A 25,731-nucleotide genomic window follows, 5' to 3' on the forward strand; every position below is an offset into this window, starting at 1 on the left:
TAAAGGTCAAAGGTCAATGTCACGGTGACCCCACAATACACGATTTTGGCCTTATCTCTATATATCTCTATAACACCATGAGGGAATATCTTCAAATTGGTACAAACGTTCTCTTGGACTCAAGGATGACCTGATTTGATTGTGGTGGTCAAAGGTTAAGGTCACAGTGACCTCAGAAAACACTTTTTAGTCATTACTCAAGACTTCACACAGCAATTATGACAAAATTTCACACAAATGGTTAATATTTTATATGACTCTGGATAAACAGGGATGTAACCTGAAACTAGTTTGGTTGGCAGAGGCATGCAACCACAAGGCTGTAGTAACTCTTGTTTAACTTTAGTTTATCTGGTCTCTGAAGACAGTTCTTTATGACTATGGCTGTAGGTTTATGCTGCTGACCTTTCACCCTGATGATATTGATGATGGATAATCTAAAAATCTCAAATGCCTTCTTCTGTACAGTAACATATTTGAAAGAGTAAGAGGTTAATGTAAATAGCAATATTGTATTTGTGTAACCTATATGTAAACAAAATAAAGTGAATATGGACAATATGTGACAGGATACAGACACCTATTACCTTAAATTTCAAAAATCTATCAGGCCACTAATAATACTTTCAATCAGCTTCAAAATCATGTATTTGTCTTTATTTCAAACTGAATCGTGACCAGGTTCATTAAACGTATGTCTCAGCTATTTGTTAGTTCAGCTAGCTAACAGCGGTGAAGATCTACCGACAATGAGTGATGTCGTTTACCCCGTTTACGATTTTTATGTTTCAGTCCCAGTTAAAATATATGTGTTAAGGGCAATACAAAAAAGCAACGTTGTTTCGTAATGACGATGTTCATCGGTGACTTTAACGTCCAACGGCAGAACTTAACTGACGTCAGTTTAAGTCTTTCGGCGGGTTTAGGTTTCCTCTCTCCTTCAGGTTGAAGAGCTGTGTCAGTTTATTCACTTTACAGTAAAAGGTGTCAGTTAGAGTCGTTACTTACCGACTGTTGGCAAACTGCAGTTCATTGTTTGTCTTCAACTAGCTTTAGCACCTGTTGTAATTAGCAGTGCAGCAGGTGATGGTCAATTCTTGATTTCTTGAATCAAAGAAGCAACATCCGGTTGCCTTTCACTGTAAAACATGTATTTGTTGTTTTCTTGTTTTGTTTTTGTTTTTGCTATTTTTGTAAAATGCAAATCACTTTAAAACAAATCTTAAAGACGTATGAGAACGTGTTACAAACACAACCGACCTTGAAGAATTTTGCCTTTTATGCAAATCTTTTTTTTTTTTTTAATGTGGAGCAAAGCCAACAATTTCCGGTTTCATTCTGAATATTTCTGATTATCTTGCAAAGGCGCCAACAAACCTGGAACTACATTTGAAAAATGTTTCCAAACAATTATCCAAAGCCTGTATTCAGAAGAACAAAGAAAAAAGAGCTAGATCTATGTTTTAAGTGACTCATATGTCACATTGGCTGCTCCATATAACCTACTATTGTTGGGAATAGGAACATTTACACATTATATTATGAATTAAGTTTATGTCAATTTTCTGGATGAAAAAGATGTAGAAAATCATAAATAATTCTTGGGTGCATTTCAGATACAACAGAACTTTATTAAGTATAAAATAGGTAAATATGATTTTTTTCCCCCCCAAAACATTTTTCAACCAAAAGTAACTTGCATTGCTCGTCCTCTACTGTCCCCACTTTTTTATGTAAATAATTACACAGTTGGAGGAAATCTTTTCATGTTGGTTCACACTCACACTCTTACAGACAAATGTGTATTGCTACATTTCTCAGCTACTCATATGTTGAACATGTTGAAAACTGCATAAACAAGACTCAAAACTTTATAGTAGAGAAATAAATTGACTGAAAGACTGACAACTTTCCCTGCAGAGCTGAATATTGAAAGCTATTCGGTTATACTGGAAGTGCTGCCCCACTAAAATCCTCTACTAATGAGCAGCAGGAGTCAGCAGAAGAGCTGGGGGTGGGGGGGGGGGGTGTCTCTGTGTCACTGAATTACTGAATCAATTTTGAACATACTGAACCTAGGTAGATAGGATGGGCATCCTCCGCTGGCCCATCGCCACTGACAACAGGCAACAACATAGTCACAACATGCAAAACCTTGAGATCACAATTGGCTGCAAAATGACGAGTGAGCTTGCAGTGGAAAATATTGTTCACTCACAGATTGTTATGATGTATGAATATGAATAAATGAAGAAGGTCTGGACATCCCTTGTGTGCTCTAGAATTCCTATTACATGACTATCTTCTTACATGATCCCTGCTTCAGCTCTGACCCTGGCAGATGAGTAAGTTTACAGCTGTGCACAGGAATATCATCTGTTGACTGGCTGCAGAATGATATTATTCTGCGAGGTTAATTCTAATTCATCTGAAGAAATATCAGTTAAACCAAAATGAAAACATCACCAGACTTATATCACAGAGCAACCTTGTTCTTGTGCATGTTTGGATAATTTCTACATTAAACCCCTTTTGAACTTCATGTGCTACTTTGGTGACAGAATTGCCTCTGAACAGTCACTGTCTTCACCAGGTACTGTTCAGTATTACTCCTGATAATACACAGTAACTGACGATACAGATATTTTGATGGGTATAGTTTTTCATAATTTCATTGTCAGAATTAAATCAAGTATTTCTCTCATTTTGTCCGAGTGGACCTGACCTATGCCTTCACCATTTGGATAATTAGAAAAGTAAATTAGATTATTATTATTAGATTATTATTCGGACCATGGTGTATGAGTAATGTACTGATCTTCTAAAAATCTCTTCCCTTTTCACAAGTCATAGTTCACAATTTCTCAAAGCAGTACAATCTAAGGATGATCCTGGTAACACTGTATGATTCTTACTGTCAACAAATATCATGAAAAGACAAACACAGTCAGTGAATTAATCCTATTGTATATACTGTAGTTTGTTCCTCTTTGTCATAGAGCTCCAGTGTTGTCCTCAGTGACATGTTCCTTCATTACAATGGAAATGCAGTTTATTTGGTGGCAGATGAATAACATTCATAAAGTTTTGTTCATGCTTTTAATTGTTTATTACTTTTTTAGTCTGGGTTGTAGATATACCTAAACAACTGCCTATTTTGGGTTATAAAATAAGGGGATTAAGTAAGGGCAATACATTTTTTTTGTTCCTGTTATTCAACCTTTTCATATCACCCACCCACACACACAGACACACACTGACACACACAGACACACACTGCAAAGTCTCAAACAATGCATTCACACTATGACTATCCCTAAAACCATAGGTGACCCCTTTTGCAGTTTTGATTGTGTCACACAATGTTTTTGTACATTAATGAACAATTTACAGGAAAATAAATGTGATCTTCCTTTGAGTCACTTTCTCGATGCAACCTATTCCTGCTCATGCTGCTACCATGTGAAGTGAGTGAGGCGCACACAGAGGCAGTGTTGCTGGTTGGTCGGTGTGGGGGTGAGAGGCTCACAGACAAACAAAGCGTGACGGGTCCACTCAGCCAAGCCGGGACAGAGGGTCACGCTTATAGCAGTGCTCGAGACAAGGTCAGCCATGATGAGACTGACAAGCAACACTGGTGGAGATTACGCTTGATAAGCCTTTGTTCACCCAGAGGCCTCTCGCTTGGTCTCATTTTCCCTTCCTTCCCCTCCACAGACTGCCTTCTCATATCTCTCTTTCACAATGTCAAGTGTTTACCATTTCGGTCTGGTCCACTGAAAGCCTTTTGGTTCATTTAAACATTTCTGCCTCTCTGCAGTGCAGCTAGTGTGAGGGATATTTTTTTTGTGTGTATTGAGGGCAAGCAGGCAATGCAGGAGATGGCATTTACTTTTATTCACACGCACCTGCAGACACACACAAACACGCGAGGAGCAGCTTCTTGATTTAGAGAGCTTATACTGTACTGTTACGATCAGAGACAGTTAGAAAACCTGCCACACTTCACTCCCACACAGACGCTGAGCTGTTTCTGTCAGCAGTGAGTGGGAGAACATGGCACCACAGCGTGTTTGCTAACAGTTAGGAAATCCAGCAAAACACACACACACACACACATACACACATACACACTGCACAAACACAACCTTATCACTGTTTACACATACTGCCTGTTGGAGCTCATATATGCACAGAGCAACTGTGCAAACTGCAATAAAACTTACATCAGCCTGTGTGTGACCGTAACAGCTGGTAATTGCAGAAGTAGCCAGACTGTGTGTGACAGATATATGTGTGGCGAAACTATCTATGCAATCTGTTAGATTGTTATAAGTACAGGAAATAGTATATTTAAAGCAGAGTGATAATGGGAGGGAAGCTTTACCTCTAACTCTGCTCAACGAAACCAGTCTGAGTGCTGAGGATCACATATTTGCTAGAGTTAATTAGTTTTCTGCTAATAATCTGATCATATTTGCAGGCAGCAACAGAGCACTTTGCCAAATCAAATGAAAATGCTTCAGGCAAAAAAATGAAATTAGTTCATTGTTCATCTGCCTGAAAAACAGGGGGAAAATAGAAATTTAGTTTTGGCTTACTTTTGAAAAAAGAAAAATCAGAGTAAAACTTTTATTTCCATTAATTTGAAGCACATGTCAGCCAGGGCAAACTGTGTCTGTTTGTATGCTGAAGTTTTCCTCACAGAGCCGTTCATGGCAGTTTCCACCGGTGTCCACTAGAGGACTCTCTGCACCACTTTCTATCATCATGTGGCACATTGAAAGCAGATGTGTTGGAGGGGTTACAGCTTTCCCTGAAGAGGGCGGCCTTGTCAAGTGCCTTTAAAGAACCTTTGAAATTCACGTCCTCTGCTCTCATTTCATATTAACAGCTTACACACCTACTGTACATCCTCACGCAGTACACACACACACATATACACATTAAACATATACCTAAATGCCTAAAAACAAATACTCCTCAAAGCTCTTTTGCAAACTGGGGAAAGGATCAAAAAACTTCATCATAGTACTCAAAACCCAGAACAGCGCATTAACAAAAAGTCAATCAAATAAACTGAATGAACACAAGCTGTAAAACAGTTTAATGGCTGCCTGCAGCCCCTGTGGCAGCACTGCGTTTGGCTCAGGCAGTTGTAGCTCGTGTGGTGTGCTCGCTGCTCTTTGTTCTAACCAGAGCATATGCCACAAGCCCTCACTGCTTTTCCTCAACAGCTGCTAAGCCCATTAAATCTGCAGCCAGCCACCGGAGTAGAGGGTTTACAGGGAGGCAGGAGGGCTCGACTAAATCATGCACTGTTTCACCATAACCCCAGGGGCTGCTTCAGAGAAATGTTCAACATGAACATAGATATCGGTGATGAGCAGTGTGCTGATGTGTCTGCTCTGTTTGCTATAGTAAACATGTTGTTTTGATTACAGCCATGTCCATTCATCAAATTCAATTTAAATCTGATTATTATAATGTCATTTCTACTCTATGCTTGAATCCTATGGTGTGAGATGTAAAGTGTTACAGCCTAAAGAAAATGCACTCAGTCTGTTCTACAAGGCGCCTTTAAAGGAGAATTTATGAGCAGTGTGGTGATTATCCAGCATCCATTCTGCATCATTTAGTGAACTAACACTCTGCCTGTTTGCTCTGCAGCCCTGCGCCTAAGGCTCTGGAGCTCAATGGCTCCCAGTGCTTCTATTTTCTGTGCTGCAGAATATCACAACTCTATTTATTTCAAGGCTTCCCTTCACCTCATTAAACTGACCTGCCCCTCTGCTCCCTATTGAAGCACAGCGTTATGAAGACTTTCTTTTCTTAAAAAAAACAACAACAACAACAACCAAAAACAAAAACAGTATATACCTCTTCTATGTCGTCTCCATTTGGCTCTTTTCGAGGCTCAGCGATTTGCCTGGATTTGCTTCACACCTCCATCTCGTGGAGTTTGTTCATAACCTCACCACTCTCAGCTGGTGAAAAGCTCCACAGCCAAGGGATTAACCACAGCCTCTGATTAGCAGCCCACTACTGCACCCGAAGGAGGATTTTACACTCAACTCACAAACACTGCCTACAAACCCCTGGATCACAATGCTCAATAGATGCCATTTGTATCATTATAGAGATATCAACCGTCTCCTGTCATTGCATTTTATAATAAGCATTTGAATGCAGTTTTATAATACAGCTAGTCTGACAGCGTACGGGAAGTGTTGCAGGCTCAATCCTTAGTGTTTATACCACTGTGTTACCGGGTCAGATATTAAGCTCTGGCTCTCTCAATGTAAAACCACATGATCTTTTTAAGCCTACAGCACTGTAGTATTCTGTGGTAAAAACAAACAAACATGTCTGTAAAGGAAAGAATGACAATGAATCACAACCTGTCATGAATAAGTCAGAAAAAAATCTTAATCTTAATGTGTGCAGCTATTAAATACTACATTTCAGAAGGGAACATTCATAATCTGTTGGACATGAAAGCATTAAAGCTTGCCGTCTAATATATTAGGAAAAATTCAAATATATGGACCACGTGTATTTTTTGGATTATACATCATTATATCTTCCTTTGTTCTTTAAGATAAAAAGCATCTCTACTGTTGCAACCCTTGCTGAACGAGTCAATTTGCAGTCTTTATACTGAAACATTCAAAGAGTATGAAAAATAGCAGCACGATATGTTCATTTGCTTTAAGCCATTTTAGCCCAGTGCCTTATTATCTTGTGAAATGGAGCCGAAAACATGTGGTATGGGTGAGGCAATAGGTGGAGAGAAACCAGGCCCCAGTGTAAAATATGTGATGGCTGTGGTGCTGGAGAGGGTCTATTACTGCTGAATCTTCCCAGAGATGCTATTTCCATCCAAGATAAATTGTACTCTGGAGCAGGGACAAATATTGTGCTGGCCGCCTCTTCTTTTGATAACCACGGTGAGCGAGGAGGCCTGGAGCAGCATGCATTTAAACATCTTCTTTTGCCATCTTCTAGGTGGTGCTTGTCCTCGGGGCCTTGAAATCTGCCTGCACCTGCCCGGCGGTGCGTCCATGCGCCAGCAGAGCACTCTCTTCCATGGACTCGCATTGAAGATTAATTACATGGTGGAGGTGAGGGAAAAAACAAAGGCCAATCTATCTGCGTCAAGGCAAGTGGACAGCCCCATGGCGCAGCGGGCGAATGCTCTGGCAACACCATCTATCACAGGGACGGCCATTACATAAACACAAGGTCAGGGTGCTCCCTGTCTCTGCTGGCCCCGAAGCCACAGCTTGGCAACACCGGTTGCACATCTAAGCCCCTGGTTGCCCCTTAGTCCACCTTTTCTTTTGCTGTACTAGCTCTTAGAACAACAGGAGGTCAGATGAACCCATGGCCACACTGCAGGGAAAGCCGGGACTGGGTTACGCTAAGGTTCCAGGAGACTGACAGCATGCTATCAGTCCCGGCCCACAGACTGATGAGAGCTAAGGAAATTGCTGAGGAGGGGAGGCCATTTACTGGCTGTGATTTATTTAGCTTTGGTGCCGTTGCTACCCTGAGACAGGCAGGCTTTATAAAGCCACCACAGCAAGTATGACAGGCCAGGGTCGAACCTGGGTTAACTGCATGATGGGGAGACTGTGTGAAGCTGCTGTCCTTCAGCACATCAGGTCAGTCAGTTAATGATATTCGCAAATCACATCTGTTGTTCTCTTCACTGGAATTAAGCTACAAAATTAATTGAATCAGAGGACAACAGCCAGCACAGTCATTGGCAAAATTATCTGTAATCGAAATTGGTTAATTTAGTTAAGGATAAATTGATCGTGGAATTATTTAAATATTCTTTCTTATAAACAATAAAAATTCATAAAAGAATCCAGGTCCAACCAGTCAGTTCAATGGCAGTGTTGTTTAGGGTCTGGAAAAACAAGATTTCAGTCAGTCTGATTTAGAATTAGAATTTAGACATATGTTATTTATGTGAATTAGTGCTGAAAGGGTTGATTAATCAATAGACAGTAAATATTTCTTCATGAAATTGATCAATTGTTTAAGTCATTTATCTAGTTCCAGCTCCTCAGTTGTGCGACAGCTGCTTTTCTCTTCACACCACTCTGAACTGACAAAGTTTGGATTTTCTGTTGGTTGGGCACAAAGAATTATCAAGACTAAATGTTTCATCATTAATAATAATTTGTTAGCTACAGCCCTAATGAGAACAAAGGGTCTGTATAAGGTTTATATTTGGCATCTAAACTCTGAGATCATCCTACACCAAGCTCAGCACAGCAGATCCAATGACACACAATAATGACAAAGATAACCTTTCCTCCAAAGGAAGTTAGTCACAGGTGACTAGTCACCACGTTACTGTTCCCCTACTGAGCACTTCAGCCCACAAGAGGAAAATACTATCAAGCAAGCAGCTTCTACATGTGACCGGCACTAGCTGTGTGGCCATTGCCCAGCAAACACATTGTACACACCTTATATATAGCAGCAAGCTAAGATATTAACCCAACTGTGTATGTTGCATTTAAAAGCTGCAAATAAACCATCAGAACATGTATGTACAGTTAGACTTGGCTACGAGCACAGCAGTAGTATACAATGTAGAACGGGAGCTCAGAAGTTTGTAATTGTAATTATGACATGAAGAAGAAGAAGAATAAAGCACATATAGTCACATAAACACAAAGCTTTGAGTGAAATAGTTCACACCACTAAACCTGTAATAGAGTAAAGCCATGGGCTGCAGACACCAAGGGCCCAATAGCCCCATGCTCTTCTCCATATCGGTTCTCAATCAGAAATTAGTTGCTTTAAAAAAGACTTAAACAATTAACAATGAATTAACTGATCATTTCAGCTTTAGAGCGATGTTTTCTTTTTCTGTGGAAGTAATGACTCTGCATGTTGTTATTATTATTGGGCCCCAACAACACATTTTTGCCCTGGCCCCCCAAGCAGATTAATCGGACTAAGCTCCTACTAGATATCTGTGTTTGAAGCGCGTCAACTGTTCAACTTTCAAACCACTTTATCCCACAACACTCAACAACAACAACTCATCACTATGCAAAAGCATGTGTTCCCATTGTTATCAAGTGTCAAACAACAACCAAAAACCAGAAAAAGAAATGAATTAGCACCTTGTTCAGATACTGAACACAGGTAACTAGACGGAAGCAGCATTAGAGCAGAAATTAGCAGCAAGACACAAAGACACTGACTGAAGTACACAGGGGAGCATTGTCAGCAGCCATACTGTCAGGCACACAAAGCCTAACTGAACACAGCCAATACAATGGCTCTCAGTATAACATTAGCACAAGCTGTTTAGCTTAGCTTGGTGGAGAACAGGGGACTCAACACTTCCACTTGGAGGTGGCATTTAAAGCTGATAGGTACAGTATTATGCACAGTGACAGTGACAGGTGATGTCAACATGATCATGTCCTCCGCAGAGCCATCCTGAAGCCGGACCGACGGCCGACCAGGTGCTGCAGCCAGCCAGCAGTGCAGAGCAGCAGCTGGATGTATGTATGTAGCGTATGTCCTGTATGAAAGCTTCTAGTTGTCTGCTTGAACTAGTCGGCACAAACGTGATTCTCATAAACAGGAAGCTCGCAGGACTGTCAGATATGTGCTCTGCTCTTAAAAAGTGGGTCACAGATCAGTTTTCTATCCGGTTTAACAAACTTAAATTCTCTGAGCTACGTCCACATCTGATGGCAGGAAGCTGATTTAAGTCAATAAACTTGATAGGAAGCATTCTTTGTGAGTCATGTCTAACAATACAGTGAGCTTCCTGTGGCTGGTTTCAACTCACATTTCTCTTATTAGCTTTAAATAACAAAGACCTGAAAGGAAAACCAGGTGTGGATTAATAAACGTATACATTTATTGTTAAGCTTTTTTTAAACAAGAAAATTAGATCTCAGCTTCCTTCATACTTTTCTTTTCCTACATTGTCTTGTGCATGACTTCAGAGGAGGTCATCACATTTTTACTAAAACAAAGTATAGACTAACTTAATATAGACTAACATGACTAATGATGACATGACATGACTTATTGTCAAGTTAAAAGTCAAAGCTGACACTGCAATGTTAATTCAAAGACAAGCTCTAATGCTGGATGTGACAAAGTGAGTGCTCACAGAGCTTTCAGGTCAGTTTACCTCGTGTGAAAGACGTGGCAGGGAAAAAAAAAAAAAAAAAAAAAAGGAAGATTAAATGCCACCACCTGCATGAAGAATAAGAGCAAACTGGAGTGCTGCAGGACTGAATAAGCTCCGGATTGTGCACTTAGATGCTTTGAATTTTTTGCAATGAAGTTCGTAATGTCAAACAGACTCCTGAATTGTAGCATTAAGTTGGCATCTGTGTAAGTTGTTTTGCTTTCTGGTTTAAAGACTAACAGAGTTTGTTTGTAAATGCAAGGCTAAAACAAATCCGTGTTTGAGTTACAAAAGGTTATGAAACCCACATGACTTCACATTAGAAGGGTTAGAGGTTAGCCACATGGTAGTACGCAGACTGTTTCTTAAATTCACTCTGGGTTTCTTCTCCCTTTAAGCAGAGGAGAAGTAAATCAGATGACAGCCTGAAGTCTTATTTTCATCTGAAAAATAAATTTGAAGGAGTGCGCTGCCAACAGAGCCGATAGCCCTCCACTGTCCCGCTATTTTCAAATGACACTAGAGGACATTTTTGCAAACTCCTTATTTTTTCAGATTTTCCACTGGGTGAACGGTGAATTGAAATGCTGTGCTGTGAAGGAGCTGAAATGTCAGGTCTACGTGAGTCTGACAGTGCACAGACGCTGCTGTAAGAAACATGTACGAGGACAGTTGGAAGGGCAATACCCAGGGCGCAGTGTGCTGCCGCGGCACGGAGTCCCACTGAACGTTAAGTCTCTGCCAGCTGCATGTTTTATGACAACACATTAAAGAGGAGCCTGGAAGTCTAGTGTGTGAGCCTTGCATTGTCTGTCCTCTGCCAGCGAGGAACCAAACCTGGCACGCTTTATTGAACAAAGAGCTCCTACGACTCTGGCTACAGGCCGTTCCCTTGAAATCTAACTCAAAACAATAGAGACAGAAGGGAGAAGGAGTGTGGGAGAACGAGAGGCAGTACGTGTGAGATTTGCGGTAGGCGTCAGCAGAGGCCTCCTGAGGGCGTGTGTGTGTGCGTGCGTGGTTGTGCGCGTGCGTTGGGACTGGATGAGGAATGCTCGGGCCGGGCCTGTGGCTGCACTGGGTTGATCTGTTGAAGCAGACAAGGGGGAATACAGATCGGCTATGACAGGAATGCGAGAGCAGGATATCATTAGAAGCATGGGAGCTGCAGCCCAGGCCTCAAACACACAGCAGGCAGCAACGCAAACAGATACACAGAGATAAACTGATACACACACACACACACGCACGCACGCACGCACGCACGCACACACACACACACACACACACACACACACACACACACACACACACACACACACACACACACACACACACACACACACACACACACACACACACACACACACACACACACACACACACACACACACAGGGAAAGTCATTACAGCACACATGCCGGGATTGAACATTAAGGCTGGTCAAAATGGCAGCCGACTCTCAGAGATGAAATATTATACTGTGGTATGCAGCTCTACAGTATACTCCCCTTCTCCATTTTGTTTTTCAAAAATCCTTTTTTTGGTGTCTAACTAAGATGTGATGTGGGACTCCAGTATTCTTATGACGGTAGTACAGTTTCTTGAAAACATATTGAGAACTCCACCTCCAGTGTATTCAGATCTTTTACCGATGTAAGAAGAGCAACAACACAGAGTCAAATTGAACTTTAATACAGGTAAAACATGTAAACAACATGTACTTGAGTATCAAAAGCAAAAGTACGCATCATGCACAACGTCTCTTTCCAGTCTCTTTCTGTCTATTATTATAGATTATAGCGTGTGTGGGATTATATGCTTGTTTTTTGGTTTTTTTTTTTGCATAATAAAAACATGAAGGTACACATAATGGACATGTAAATAACAAAAACAATAAACACTTATAGAGATATAGAAATGAAAATAATATACATCATGTATATGGTATGTGTCTATGACATACAGTATGTGTGTGTGTGTGTGTGTGTGTGTGTGTGTGTATTTTTCCTGGTTTATAAGTGATGTAGTTGCATGTATCTGTGAGAAGGTGAAAGGGAAAGTATAATGAACATTAATGATGTCATATAAATAGAATCGTTGGGAGAATGTAATGAAAATAATAGAATGAAAAAACAAAACAATATATAATAATAATAATTGAAATGATATCAAAAAAGAGAGAAAAAAAGGAATAATAATAATAAATCTTACAACACAAAATATGCTGATATTGTAAAATGTATGTAAATAGAATAATATAATAATAGTGTGGTGGTGTTATGACAGAATAGTATATGTTATTTATGTTACAGTATCATAATATAGTATATATTATGATACTATGTAACAATTATGATTTAACAACGTGAACTTATGTAGTGATGGGTGTTGAGGCGGGGCCGGTCCATGGAGAGAAGCAACATGGATCCTTTTTTATTAGCTGCTTCTCCTAAGATTGTTTATACTGGATAAAATGATGGTGCAAACTTTTAGCTTCTGAAGGGGGCAGAAAAAGTTTGAGAACCACTGATCTGTTTCAACATCCCAACTCCCAGAGCACACACACTGCCCACACACTTCTTACTACACTAACTTGAAGCGATAAACTTGGTGTCAGAAGAATCCAGGAGCCACGTTTGCTGGGGGAGAGAGTGAAGGAGTCACCGGACAAACTCTGGGATCGATTATCTGGAGATCTGAAGGACGTTCGTGTCTTTGATGAAGCGGCAGGTTTGTTTCCACAGCAGCTTTGTGACAGATGCAGAGGTGAGGTTTCCTGCAGGACCCCCCCTCTGACTTTACAGAGAAAAGAGCTTGAAAGCAGACTGCAGCGTGATAATGTAAGTATTTTACCATTAAGCAGACTTTAAAAGTTGACTCTCCCAGGTGTAGTTATCATTCCAGTGTTTTATAGGAAAACCTTGCTTTAACCTTTCCTTGGAAAATGAAGGCTGTTTCATTGATATAAATATTCAAATTGCTGAAATGAAGGGATGAACCTTGTTTTAAATAAAATGCATGTATGCATATTCGAGGCTGGTTCATTTGCATTTTAAATGTGTTTAATTACCTTTTATTTGCATGCATCAAACTCCTACAGCTGGGCTCAATTTATTAGATGGAGTTTTTACATAACCACAGGTTGCTTGTTTTGTAAATGACTGAGTATCGTTCCAGATCTGAGTGAGGAAGCAATCCAAAAAATACTATCCTCAGGAAATATGGATTCCAATGATTTTAATACTACTGCAAGCACAAAAATGAACAAACAGGATGGTGTTTTTAAGGAGAAAACCAGGTGTTAAATATCTCCTATCATGTGTCTTGTATCTAATTCAGGCAGTGGATGAGGAGTGAGTCGACTGCAGATTCGCTTTCTGTGTCAACACAGCTCTTTTTTAGATAAACAGGGCCCCGCTCGGCTACTGGGCAGCCACAGAGCTACCCGCTGAAGGAACACAGCTAGCTTCCGACTGAATGCACTAATAGCATGTAGGCTCCTCTCTGCCACTGAGCATCACGCTCTGCAGGCAGGACAGTGGAGCGAAAGAAAAGACAGGAGGATGGAGGAGATGAAGAGGCTCTGTGTCCGAGACCTGCTGCAACAAACACAATAACACTGTGAGAGCAGCACAAGACATATTGCGATTCAGACAGAGGGAGCAGATTTTTTTAAGACTTTGTATCCCTGTGTGCCTGCCTGAGGGGTACACACAGTATTATGAGAAGGATTTGAGTTGACACAAGTCACAGTCGCTCCACCGCCGGTGTGGATGAGGAGGAGGAGGAGGGGGGATGAATTATTCAACCAGCCAGCGCTGCTTGGCTCTGACGTCTTGTTGTGTCTTATGGGGAGGTGAGGCGAGCCGGCAACAACAAGCAGCACCTCCTCACAAGGCGGCCGTCACATGACAGCCCCAGGATAGAGCATCCAAGGAACCTCGATTTTCCCGAGGACAGGACATCATTTCAGAGAGCAGCAGCAGAATAATAGCTCCCTCTCAAAATGACAGCCATCGCTGCGGCACACCATCACAGATTGCTGGTCTATCACTCCCCACACACAGGATGAAATGACAGCCCAGCCCCGCTGATAGCAAAGCATCTCAGCCTGAGTAGGTGTTCCTTCTGGCTTAGCCTGGCTTTGATGTTATTATACCACAGCAGTGCAATATTCCGCTCTGAGATTCACTACCTGCTGCTGGGGTGATCTCTTAAAGCTCAGTATTTGTGAAGCTGAGAAAATGGAAGGCTGAAAAAATATGAAAACAGGAATGCTTGATCTGTTCCGTAACACATTTCTCCCGTCAAGCAAAAATTCTATTATTCAAGAGCAAATGTAGGACATGAGTGTTATCAAAACTCTGCTCAGCTGGAGAATTACATTTCACAAATGTAAAAATCAGAGGGAATAAAGAGTCTTTCTCCCTTTCTTTATTTGCCATTCAGCCAATGAGCAGTGAGTAATCAAAACTGTTTGCCCCTAAAACAGGATTATTTTGTCTCACGGCAGCTGGGGTTTAGCAGTCTGCTCTACCTCAGCACACAAACAACTTGTGTTTACAAAGAAATAAATGACTCATTGATGCATCAGAAGACATAACAGAAGAAGGGCAGCGTATCTTGTGGTGTAACTTAGTCGTTTATTTTAATTCCACAAATTTTTCAAAAAAATTACAAAATACTCAAATGGAGAGAACACAGGACTCACAATTTTTCTTATTATTTCTACTTTTTGTTTACATTGTGTCATCCCATGGCGACTACTCATATATACAATAAGCTTCAAGATACCAGTATATATATAAATCTTAGCAGTCAGAATTTACATTCTGCTATTGCCGCTTTGAAACAAGAAGCTAAACCATTGACAACACTTAACATCAAAGGTTTTGGAGACACAAAAAGAGGGAGTAAAAGGCAAGGGAATCATCAGGAAACGAGGCAAAGGATGATGATGATAATGATGATGAGGAGTACATCGTCAGAAGAGGGACAGGAATCAGTGGGAGATGGCAAGACAGAGTGACAGGGAGTGGTCAGGGCTTAAAAGACTTTTTTGGAGTTTTAAAAACGGGCCAAGAGTTTAATGTTTGCAACCATTTAAATGTAAATTATAGTGCTCTAAGAGAAGATATGATCACTTTTAAATGCAAGTACAGTTTCTTCATTTGGTTAAAAAAAGCCACAGTTTTCTAAATTTCATGACAGTTAAACAGTCTTAGTGCATGGAACAAATGCACAACTTATGTCATGGATTTAAAAACAAAAAATAAAAACAAAAAAACTTGGGCTCATGTGCACTGGTATGACAGGTCAACAGTACTTGTAACAGTCAGTGGCACACAAACACACCCCTCCTGTGGCCCAGGAGGCCGTGTGTATCCCTAAGGAACCAAGGCATATGGAAACATTGTGAGGATAACATACATACACACACACACACACGCACACACACGCACACACACACGCACACACACACGCACACACACACACACACACTCACTCACTCACTCACTCACTCACTCACTCACTCACTCATCAACCCTCTACCTACAGGTGGTCGCGTGTCGGCAGGCCCCCTCTAGTGTCACAGTGAACATTATTACAGCCTAGCTGGAGCACAACTCAGTCAGACATGAGACCTGCAACAAACATGGATGACTGGACCAGGTGAAGAAAGGGGACACCACAACACAAACTAGCACCGACTCACAACCATTCACACATTTAAAACAATCCTGAAGTCCTGTCAGGCTCCTGTTATAGTGAACAATGTTAAAATTCAAGTCCCAATAATTTAAAAGAACTTGAAGTAATTTTTAATTTCTTCAGTTCTGCCAAATATGTTTCTGGTGTCCACATTTTTAAATTCATAATTAAAATCATTTTCTGCAAAAACAACAAAAAGTAATGAAGTGTTACTCCATGTTGTTGACTTAAATACTGACTTTAAACTAAATGCTAAAACCAATTGAGTGGATCTCAAGGATCCTTTTTCAGTGCAAACTTTGTTTTTCTTTTGAAACGATGGCGTCAGTGTGCACTCTACAGAAGCCTCAGTGACGACTGTGTCACCTCTTCAAGTGTATCAAATCATGAACTCAACGCGTTGAGTTTACACATTCTGACAACCTGCTGCGTGTCAAAGGTGTGTGGTGAATGGACGTGGTGGGTGTGACAGGTTTATGGTTTACATAGTGTGTGCGGGACTAAATCTAACACAGTGATGTCAGAGGAACGTCACAACTGAACCGCAACTCTCTCAGAAACTGCTCATATAATGCCATGGTGCTCCCCTCTGAAACAAGGGATAATGCTTCAAAACAATTATATTGGAGGTTGAAACGACTTGGTTTGGAGTCCACACCTAGTAATAATAATAATTATAATAATAATTATATGTTTATATATACTATTTACAGACTCAAAAACGCCATGCTGTAGCTTTTCTTAAAATTATGAAAAACCTCCAACAATGTATTAAAATAAATGTTGAATTTAAGATAGCACTTGTTATTTTTCAATAAACGGCCTGACCGGTCTTGTCTTTTTTTTTGTTGATAAGCACAGTGTCTTGTTCTAGCACCTACAAAAAAACGTCAGGGAAGCTTGTCATGCAGGAGTCTTGAGGACGTTGTCACTACTGGCTATATACCAAAGAAAGTCAATGTCTTGAAAAATAATAATTAAAAAAAAGTCCTTGACAAGAGCAAAAACCAAAATATCAGAAGAATTCTCAGACGATCCACTTGGCCTTTTCCGTTCTTCAAAACTGAATGTGTCCAGACGACCCCGGAGAGCCTCTGCAAGACCGCTCTGTAACAACTTCCTGTGTCCTGCACCTGTCAGTCGCCGCCTCCCTCGGCTGGTTACAGCTGCTTGTCGCTCTCCTTCTTCAGTCGGCTGAAACACAAACATCATCAAGTATTAGTATTTGGAAAATCAAAGGCAACACGCGCTCAGTTTATGTAAATTTTTTTTCAGTGTAATCCCTGTTGCTTATCTGACCTGTAGTAGTCCTCCTGGCCAGGCAGCGGTCCTCCGTGCATGTGATGGTGACCGTGGAGCCACTGCTGCTCCATGGCCAGCCTCTGGAGCTCAGCTGACTGGGCATGCATGGCCTGCAGCTGGTGGGCTGCGGACATGGGCGGGGGCAGACCTCCTGGCAGTTCCCGTGGGTATGGAGTACCTGCAGGAGGCACAAACAAAAGATTTGATGAGAGGAGATCTGGCAAAGCTCGGACTGATAGACTGGATAAGATATTATTGTTAATGAGAGTTGATGTTGGCCGAGAGCTCACCGAAGACTGGATGGCGCAGCATCTCGTGTTCATGTGGCGGCTGGCCGAGGAGCGGGTTGGGGATGGCGCCGGGCGGGTAAGGGAAGCGGGCCAGGTGAGGTCCAGCTGCCAGGGGATCCACTGCCAGCGGGTGGGCCCCGGACCCTGACGGACACACAAGACATTCACCACCACCTTCTGGGTGTCAGAGTCTTAGGTTCAAGGTACACTCATTTCACGATGCATCACAGACATTGCATGCTACAGACATTAGTGATACACAGCTTAATATTATGTTACTCCTCTCAAAGTTGACCAAAGAGTGCAGGGACCACTTGATACTTTTTTTTATATTTATCCGCTCAACAGTGTCTGTTGGCTGAATCAGAAACTTAATGAAGATAAAACATGCAGTGCGTTACTGCAGAGAGATGATATGGTAAAAATTTAAACTAGACAATATGGAAGCAGAACAACCATTAATTCAAAGGCCCCTTTGTTCACTCTTTACTGTGATGAGGGAAGTAGTATAACTGGATTCATTTACAGACATCTTGACTCAAATTACAGCACAATGATTGATGCCCTCTATTGTATATTAGACAAGATACTTCATATAAACCTCCTCAAAATTTTTCATCTGCTTGAATCCCTCATTATACATGATTTAACCTGCTCATAAATAACCAGGGGCTTGCTTTTCATTATCTTCTTCCTTCTTTTACTAAAACCCTTTTATCCAATCAAATATTCTTAAAATAAACTGCCTATAACACTGAATAACACAGCTGAAAACAACATCCTGTTAAGTGCAGATGCTTCTTAACTAGACTTAAGATTTGACACTGGTTACAAGGTTCTACACTTGGTCCTCAACTATTTAAAAAAATATATATTAACAATTTACAAGTGGTTTGCATCTCTTTGTCCGCTCATCTTTGTGCTGATTTTAAAGATCTCCCTTTCCATTTCAAATTATAATATAGCTAATATAATTACATTATAATTCACAGTAGCATCAATATCACAATAAAATGTCAAGAAAATGAAGCTAAAACATTCATACATCCATTTACAAAATCCAGTTGAAAAACACAAAAAAACACATGCTGAATATGTCTGAATATGTGTAAAGGTAAAATTTGGAATATTGACAAGTTTAAGATCGATTCATCCGTCTTCCCATTTATAAATTAAATTACAGCAACATAAATGTTGCACAAATAAAAAGAAGACAGCGTCTATTTTGGAAATACAACAAACTACTCTGACGAAATAGTTGCTCTCATAAAGGAAAAAAAAAAAAGAAAAAGAACAAAGCCATTTTGAAATATCCATTTAGCAAATACTAACGTTCTGGACAATGTGACTGTGTTTACCAATGTGGAGCAATAACTACATTTAGTTTCCTCCAAAATGGACGTAACATTATTAATAACTGGTCAAATGTATTCTACTTTCATATGTTGTGCAGTGTCACTTTAACAGTGGTAAAGAGGTGTTTGTACAGGCAGGGCTTTCTTTTACCTTGGTGAAGGGGATCTTGCTGGTGCAGGTGGAGATGGGAGTGAATATGCGAGTGCTGGTGGTGGTGTGGCGTAACATTGAACATCTGTAGACGGGCAATGGGGTCATTGGCCACTGTGGCCATCCTCTCAGCATGGAGTCTCTCTGCAGCCAACCTCTCTGGGTAGCTCATTTCTGGCCGCAGCTGGGGCCCAGCGAGGGCCAACCGCTCACGCTCTAATGGGTTTAGGCCAGGATGGAAGGAGGCGAAAGGGTGAGGGCCGGCCATGGGGGGCAACGTGATTGCCCCATGCCGGGCAAAGTGCTCCATGGGGTTTGTAGAAGGGTGGAGTGTGTCCATCTCTGGAGGCTTAACCTCGAAACCAGGTTTCATCCTCTCCCTCAGCTCCCTCTCACGAATCTCCCTCTCGCGCATCTCCCGCTCTCGCAGCTCGCGCTCCCGCATGGCCGGGTCGGCGTTGTACAAGCTGGGCATGTGGTAGGCCAGCAGCGGGTCTGCAGGGTTGAGGGACACAAAGAAGGGGTGGTTTCGATTTGTGGGGGACATGACGTGAGGTCGGGCGTACTCGCTGAGGGTGCGCAGGGCAGGGGTATCGGGGCCAATGTAAGGAGGCACAGCTGCAATTGTAGTGGGGGGGCCGTCGAAGGGTGGGCGCATGTGGGCGGGGCCGGCCATCTGAGGTTCACCCATTCTGCCTTCATGAGAGGAACTGGAGGCTTTCTGTGAGGGGAAAACATCATGTTTTGTATTAGAGTTTTTTTTTTTTTTTTTTTTTTTTTTTTTTAATGCAACCACCGTCAAACAAAAGGGAGACAAAGCAAACCACTCACCGCAGCTCGCTCCGCTTCCTTTTCTCGTTCCCGCTCTCTTTCTCGCTCTTTTTCCCTCTCCCTTTCTCTCTCCTTCTCCTCCCTTGCTTTCTGTTCTGCTTCCCTCTTGGCTTTCTCCAGAGCTTCCTCTCGTTTCTTGGCCAGCTTAGATGAAGCCAGGGGAGTGAAGTAGAAATCTGTCCTAGCACACGAGTTGTAGCCCCGGTCCAGGTGCTTGTAGAACCTGAGGTCACGGTGGAGAGAAAAAAAAAAAAAAAACCCTTTAACACATTCAACATTTACTCAGAACAACTGAATAATGTTCCAGTTTCATAAATAGTTGTTACAGACAGACAAAACAGGCTAATGCCATTATTTTCATCTTGAATTCTGCATGTTGAATGGAAGGATAATGTCCCATTAGATGAAAAGACAGCTTGTGTTCGCTTACACTGGTCCATTATTCAAAAGCAAACAAACTCCCTTGGCATTCACTTTTGCTGCTACGCTGAGTATGTATTAAAATCCTCATTGCTATTCATTGGCAGTCTGAGAGCCACTTAAGCACAAGGCAACTACAGATACTCATATTCAGATGCCTCTGTTCACTTGCATCTCACTGTAATTAATCTCCCTGCTCTCAATCCCTGATAATTCCTCGCCATCAGCCACTCAGAGCTCAAGGCTAATTGTGGCCTTGGATGCTGGTTTTGCTGAGGACATTTGATTTGTTGCTTACATCAAAGCCTTAAAACCTGAAGGCAGGGACTCTTTTGTTGTTGGGTGTGTTTGAGAGCTAATCAGCATCCCCAGACAAAACAGTAAGCAGCTCAACAGATTACTGATAAATAACAGCTTGCATAGGTTCATGTTTTTCCTCTTTTAAGATAATGTTTGGGTCAAAATAGGTGTTTGTAGACATACCGTGCTGACTGGCTGGCATGGCTGGGTGTATTGACGACAGTAGGCTCTGGGGAGGGGCTTCTCTGTGGGGGTGGGGGGCTCTCTGGCTCTTCTGACTCATCCAAAGGCTCCTCTTTGATGTGCACTGGTGGCAGCACTGGACCCGGTCCGGCACAAGAGACTGAGGCAGGGAGTGGCATGGAGATGGAGGAGGATGGAGCGGAGGAAGATGGAGGCGGTAAGCCAGACATAGAGTTTGATGATGACGATGAGGGAGGGCCGGTTGGAGGTAGAACTGTATTGAAGGGATGGGACGAAAATGGCGGCTGCGGTGGCCCGTTCGGATGCGAGGCCGCTGCAGAGGGCGGCAGTGGAGGGGCTGGGGGAGGCTGGTGGCTGGCTGATGGTGGGAGGCTCTGGGACTGGGTGAGAACTGGAGGCTGGGCTGGGGGAGGCTGAAGCTGCTGCCCCTGAGGCATAAGCTGAAGAGGAGGTGGATGTGCTGATGGAGGATGGTGGGTGGATAAAGAGCTGAGGGGCTTGAGGGCAGGAGGTGGAGGCAGGTTTGAAGGCATCTGAGGAAATGGAGGTGCGGACACGTGGGGTGGGTGTTTGTGGGACTGTGGGTTGGGTATCTGAGGGATGGGTGTGGTTGGTGGGGGCTTGATATGAGGCATGGACAATGGGGCAGGGGGCAGGGGCTGCTCTCTGGGAGGCTGGCCTCCACTCTGAGCAGATGACTGGGACTGGGAAGGAGGCGTGTGCGGCCTCTGCTGTGATTGGCCAGAGATTGGCGGGGGTGGGACCTGAGACTGACCAACAGGGAAGCCCTGTGGGGGCATGGAGTGAGGGTGAGGCATGTGTGATGGGCCAGGCTGCAGTGGATGTGGCATGGGAGGCATGGGGCCGTGATGCGAGCTGGGTAATGACTGAGGTGGGACTGGGGGGCCAGGAGGCGGAGCCTGAGTCATCGGTGAATGTGGAGAAGGAAGCCTTTGAGGGTGGAGGGATGCTCCTGACGGGATAAGAGACATTGGGCTAGCCTGTGGCAGAGGCTGGGGAGGTAGAGAGGTGGAGGCCGCTGTCGGGGAGACTTGTGGGGGCAGTGAAGGGGCTGAGGTCGTAGGTGGAGGAGGTGCCGAGGAGGCTGCTGAGGTGCCTGGCTGACACTGGATGACTGGAGGGTGCTGGCTCTGCAGGAGCTGCTGCTGCTGGGCAGAGGAGTCTGAGTCGCTCTCATTGTCGCGGGGGCTGGGGATGCTCGGGGAGGAACTCCGGTTGTCCTGGTCAATGTCCTTAGGATCGCTACTAAGCTCCTCATTGATGCTGCGCCCGTCAGAGCTCTCGCCCTCTCCCTCCCCCTCCCCCTCGCACTCTGAGGGCGAGTCTGGCCGACTCAACTCCTACGGGACAGAGGAGAGAGAGGGATGAGCATCATGATACCATGTATATGCATTCCACTGAATCACATGAGGGGAAGTAAAACAAAGACCATAGACTCACTTGTGTCTTGGACTTTTTGGCACTGGCCCTCTCTGGCTCCTCTGTGTCTGACGCTCCCTTCTCTCGTTGCCGTTTGGCACTCTTCATGGGTGAAGGAGCTTCCTCTTTAATCTTCTGTGGAGCCAAAGCAGCAGAGCCATTAGGGCACATTTCACAGAGACATGTGCATAGAAAAACAAGGTTTCAGTGAGTCAGTGAGTCTGTGCTGTGTTTACCTTGCTTGGCTTCTTCATGGAGTCTGTCTTGCTGTCAGTACTGTCAGTACTTGCCGCGCTGGGCGAGGTACGTCCGCTGGAGCGCAAATCCTCATTGGTAGGCGAGGCTCGGCCATCGGGACTGGCTGTCTGCTTCTTACGACCACTACGTAGCGTTGACATCTAATGACGACAATCAAATGAGTCAACATAAATCATTGGCACTCTGTTTGATCTGGATAAAGGAAGTTAAAATGGAAATGTACCTCACTTTTAAAAAACTAAAATATATGAAACAATACTCATCAACACTGTCCCTATACTACTTATCTAGAGATGATAAGGTTATTGCTTTGTAGTCTGGCTCTGCATTACACCTGGGATAACTCTGAGGCTGTGGTTCCTGAAGGTGAAAATAGAGAGATAGATGGCAAGCAGGAGTGTGTGCGCACCGAGCCTCGGTTCCGTCGGGTCCTCATGCTATGCTTCCCGCTGAGTCCATCCTCTTCCTCTTTGACAGGTTTGAACATAAATGGTGGCGGGTCCACAGGCTTCTCGATGGGGGGCAGCTCACCGTACTTCTTGAAGTGAATGCGGCAGTCTGTGCACAGCAAGATGTTCTCCCGGCCCCCGTGGTGCCAGTCCTTGGAGGCTGAGGAAAGCCATTTACAGTTGTGAAATAACACACTCTCACAGGCAGTGAGAAGTACAAACAGAACACAGAAAGGATCTCACAAGTACAGCAGTAAGGCCCAATATGGGGAAATATTCCTAAGAAACTTTGTTACTAAGAGAATTATTTTTTCATGGATAATTTAAAAAATATCAATAGTATCTTTAAGTAAATATACCTCTGCACTCTACTGCGTACTGTATTAAGGTCTGTATGGTTCACACTATAAAGCCAGAGTTATTAGCCACCCTTGTTGTTGTGATGGCAGTAACCTAAGTGTGATCAGATGGGAGCCTGGCACTGGGAGCCAGCTGTGTGGAAAGAGGGGAGGGATAATGAGGTGGAGAGAGTGAACGAGCTGTGGGCTCATGTCTGATTTGATCAAATTAGTCCTGACATCTTCTGATGCCCATCTGTCACACAGCGCTGCGTTGTGCAGGCTCACACTGATCCCAATCAGGACAGGAATAACCAAGCAAGTCCATATGACGGGTGTTGAGTGTCCGTAAAAGGAACACAGTGTCTTACTGGTAGTGAAACAGTGGCGGCAGGCGTAGCCCTTCAGCTCCTGTTCGCTGTCTTCACTGTCAAAGTCATCTTCACTGGCTGAGCTGAGGTCCACTGGAAAAGAGACAAAGAGAGAGAACACTTCACATACGTCGCTCTAACAGCAGAAGATATCAGGTGATGTCTCCCCCTTTTCCCCTCTGCTGCCATTCAAGGGGTCACAATATACGTACAAAACTCGCTGGAGGGGGGACGTGAGGGGGTGTTGACAGGAGTTGAAGCGGTTCGTGTCTTGATGCGGCGGAAGACGGGCTGGCGGCGGTGTCTGCGGTGGGCTCGACAACTTGCTGCCTCGGGGGTCTTCTTCCAATAGTAGTAGAAGGTAATTAGCTCTCCCTGAAAGGAAACACAAAACGAATGCTGTTAAAACGGAGAAATATATCACAAGAACACAAGCACATGCGTTTGTAATGAGGTGAAGGCACCACTTGACTTTAAAGAGGTTACTGAATTAAAAGGATTAAAGGTCTATTTGTCCAAGTTGTTGAAAAATTGGAAAATTGTCACTGTGAAATATCTGCAGTTAGGCTGAAGAAAAAATGTGGAATATACACATTAGCAGTCAGCACAGTATTTCACAGTGAAAGGCCATGGAGTGGGGTCAGTCCATGCCAGGATTTGTAGTTGGCCGGGCATGTTTGTGCTGCGGCCCTGTCTGTCCCAGGATTAGGCGAGGAGGCTCACTGAATGCAGGGATATTAGGATCAGTACATTGGTGGCTGCCTGGGTGGCAGGAGCTTGAATGGGAACAAAAGAACATGTCAGGCAGAGCTTTGGCGCTACAAATAGGGAGTGAAATGGCTCCTCGCCCCTTCACTGGAAGAGTCAATTGAACTTTAATCAAACATTCGGAGGGGCGCGCTTGCCAGTGAGCGAGGCGGATAAATCCAGTGTACAAAAGGCCGCCAGGAAATCAATACCCAACTGAAACATTAACACATGCAATCATGGATCAGAGAGCACTTTGCTGAGGCAGCCTGTGCATATTAACTGCTGCTTTCCGGCCACACTCATAATACACAAGTCTTAAAAATTGGCGACAGGAGTCAGGGACAATTATGCAGTTTCCTGTGGGGCTTTGCCTTTTTTTCCCCCTCACCATGAACTCTCACTTATTGGTGGTCCTCCAATAGCTCTATAACAAATTCATGAAGGTGTGGCGTGACTGTTGAGTGAACAGTAAGTCACCTGTAATCTTTAAAGCCCAGAGGGAGCCCATCTACTGTCTGAGGTCCGTTTAAACTGCTGTTCAACAAAGCTCCCAGGGTTTAATGGCTATTGATTGTTTTCCTACTGCGCTTCAGCTGAGAAATTTGACACAAATTAGTCAGTGCATTGCTCTCTAAAATGCATTAACAGCTTTTCAGCAACAGCTTAAAAAGTACTATCAAAAAAGGAACCAAAACAATGGCAGGAAAGGATTTGATGAAGTGGTGGCCAGTTCAAAACGGCTATAAAAAGCTTCTCTCTCAACTCTATTTCAACAGTAACAGAAAATAACAGTAACAAAGGCAGCAATTACAAAGTTTAATAGGCTGCTATTAATGCAAACATAAAGGTGGTTGCAGATTTGATTTCTTATTTCTTATCTAATGAAACACAAAACTACTTGAGGCGAGTTGGCTTCTCGCTGTTTGTTGTGAGAAAAATCAGGTCAGGGATTGTGCAGATTGTTCCTGTATCGTTAGGCCGTGTGAGTATCTGACATTAAGGAACAAGTTCTCAATCACTGCTTTGATTGGCAGAAAGCGCTCGACTCAGTGGGACCAGGCCACTTTAATAAGATCTCCCTTCATGTGGCTCTTAGGGGAAATTCATATCTACCAGTGCCTGTAGGACTCCATCTTATCAGGCGAAGCAGTGCTGGGAACATTTACTGAGGGTGTCTGAGCTCAATGAAACTTCTCAAATTTCAGGGTAAATTAAGGTGCTGCACTGTGTAATGGCAAAGCCACTGCTCCAGTGTTAAACTGTCCCATGCCCCGCAGCTTGTGCTAGTTGTCTGCAGATGAGCTCATGTGGAGTGGTGGCAGAGAATCCACATGCAGGTGATCAGCAGAGACAAATCAGTAGGACTCTTTAAAAT

The 25,731-nt window shown here is 43.2% G+C and overlaps 2 protein-coding genes across 7 annotated transcripts in view; both read right to left on the reverse strand.

Moving 5' to 3' along the window:
* Positions 1-1,114, reverse strand: part of samd11 (sterile alpha motif domain containing 11) — an 83,354-nt gene extending 82,240 nt beyond the window's left edge. The window contains exon 1 of the mRNA XM_056385659.1: positions 1,009-1,114. The gene's annotated coding sequence lies outside the window, so the exon portion shown is untranslated. The remainder of the gene's footprint in view (positions 1-1,008) is intronic.
* Positions 1,115-14,808: 13,694 nt separating this feature from the next.
* rerea (arginine-glutamic acid dipeptide (RE) repeats a) overlaps positions 14,809-25,731 on the reverse strand; it is a 122,971-nt gene continuing 112,048 nt past the window's right edge. For 4 of the 6 annotated variants that reach the window (XM_056383852.1, XM_056383851.1, XM_056383850.1 and 1 more), the window contains 11 exons: positions 23,819-23,981; positions 23,607-23,699; positions 22,858-23,057; positions 22,427-22,588; positions 22,212-22,325; positions 20,730-22,111; positions 19,827-20,049; positions 18,996-19,716; positions 17,490-17,663; positions 17,197-17,377; positions 14,809-17,091 (listed from right to left, as the gene is read on the reverse strand). In XM_056383852.1, coding sequence (XP_056239827.1) covers positions 17,058-17,091; positions 17,197-17,377; positions 17,490-17,663; positions 18,996-19,716; positions 19,827-20,049; positions 20,730-22,111; positions 22,212-22,325; positions 22,427-22,588; positions 22,858-23,057; positions 23,607-23,699; positions 23,819-23,981 — 3,447 coding nt within the window. In that variant the 3' untranslated portion in view covers positions 14,809-17,057. The remainder of the gene's footprint in view (positions 17,092-17,196; positions 17,378-17,489; positions 17,664-18,995; positions 19,717-19,826; positions 20,050-20,729; positions 22,112-22,211; positions 22,326-22,426; positions 22,589-22,857; positions 23,058-23,606; positions 23,700-23,818; positions 23,982-25,731) is intronic. The other 2 variants (XM_056383853.1, XM_056383855.1) reach the window with 1 other exon arrangement.

The sequence above is a fragment of the Seriola aureovittata genome, chromosome 9 (assembly GCF_021018895.1).
Source record: "Seriola aureovittata isolate HTS-2021-v1 ecotype China chromosome 9, ASM2101889v1, whole genome shotgun sequence".
NCBI classification, from domain to species: Eukaryota; Metazoa; Chordata; class Actinopteri; order Carangiformes; family Carangidae; genus Seriola; species Seriola aureovittata.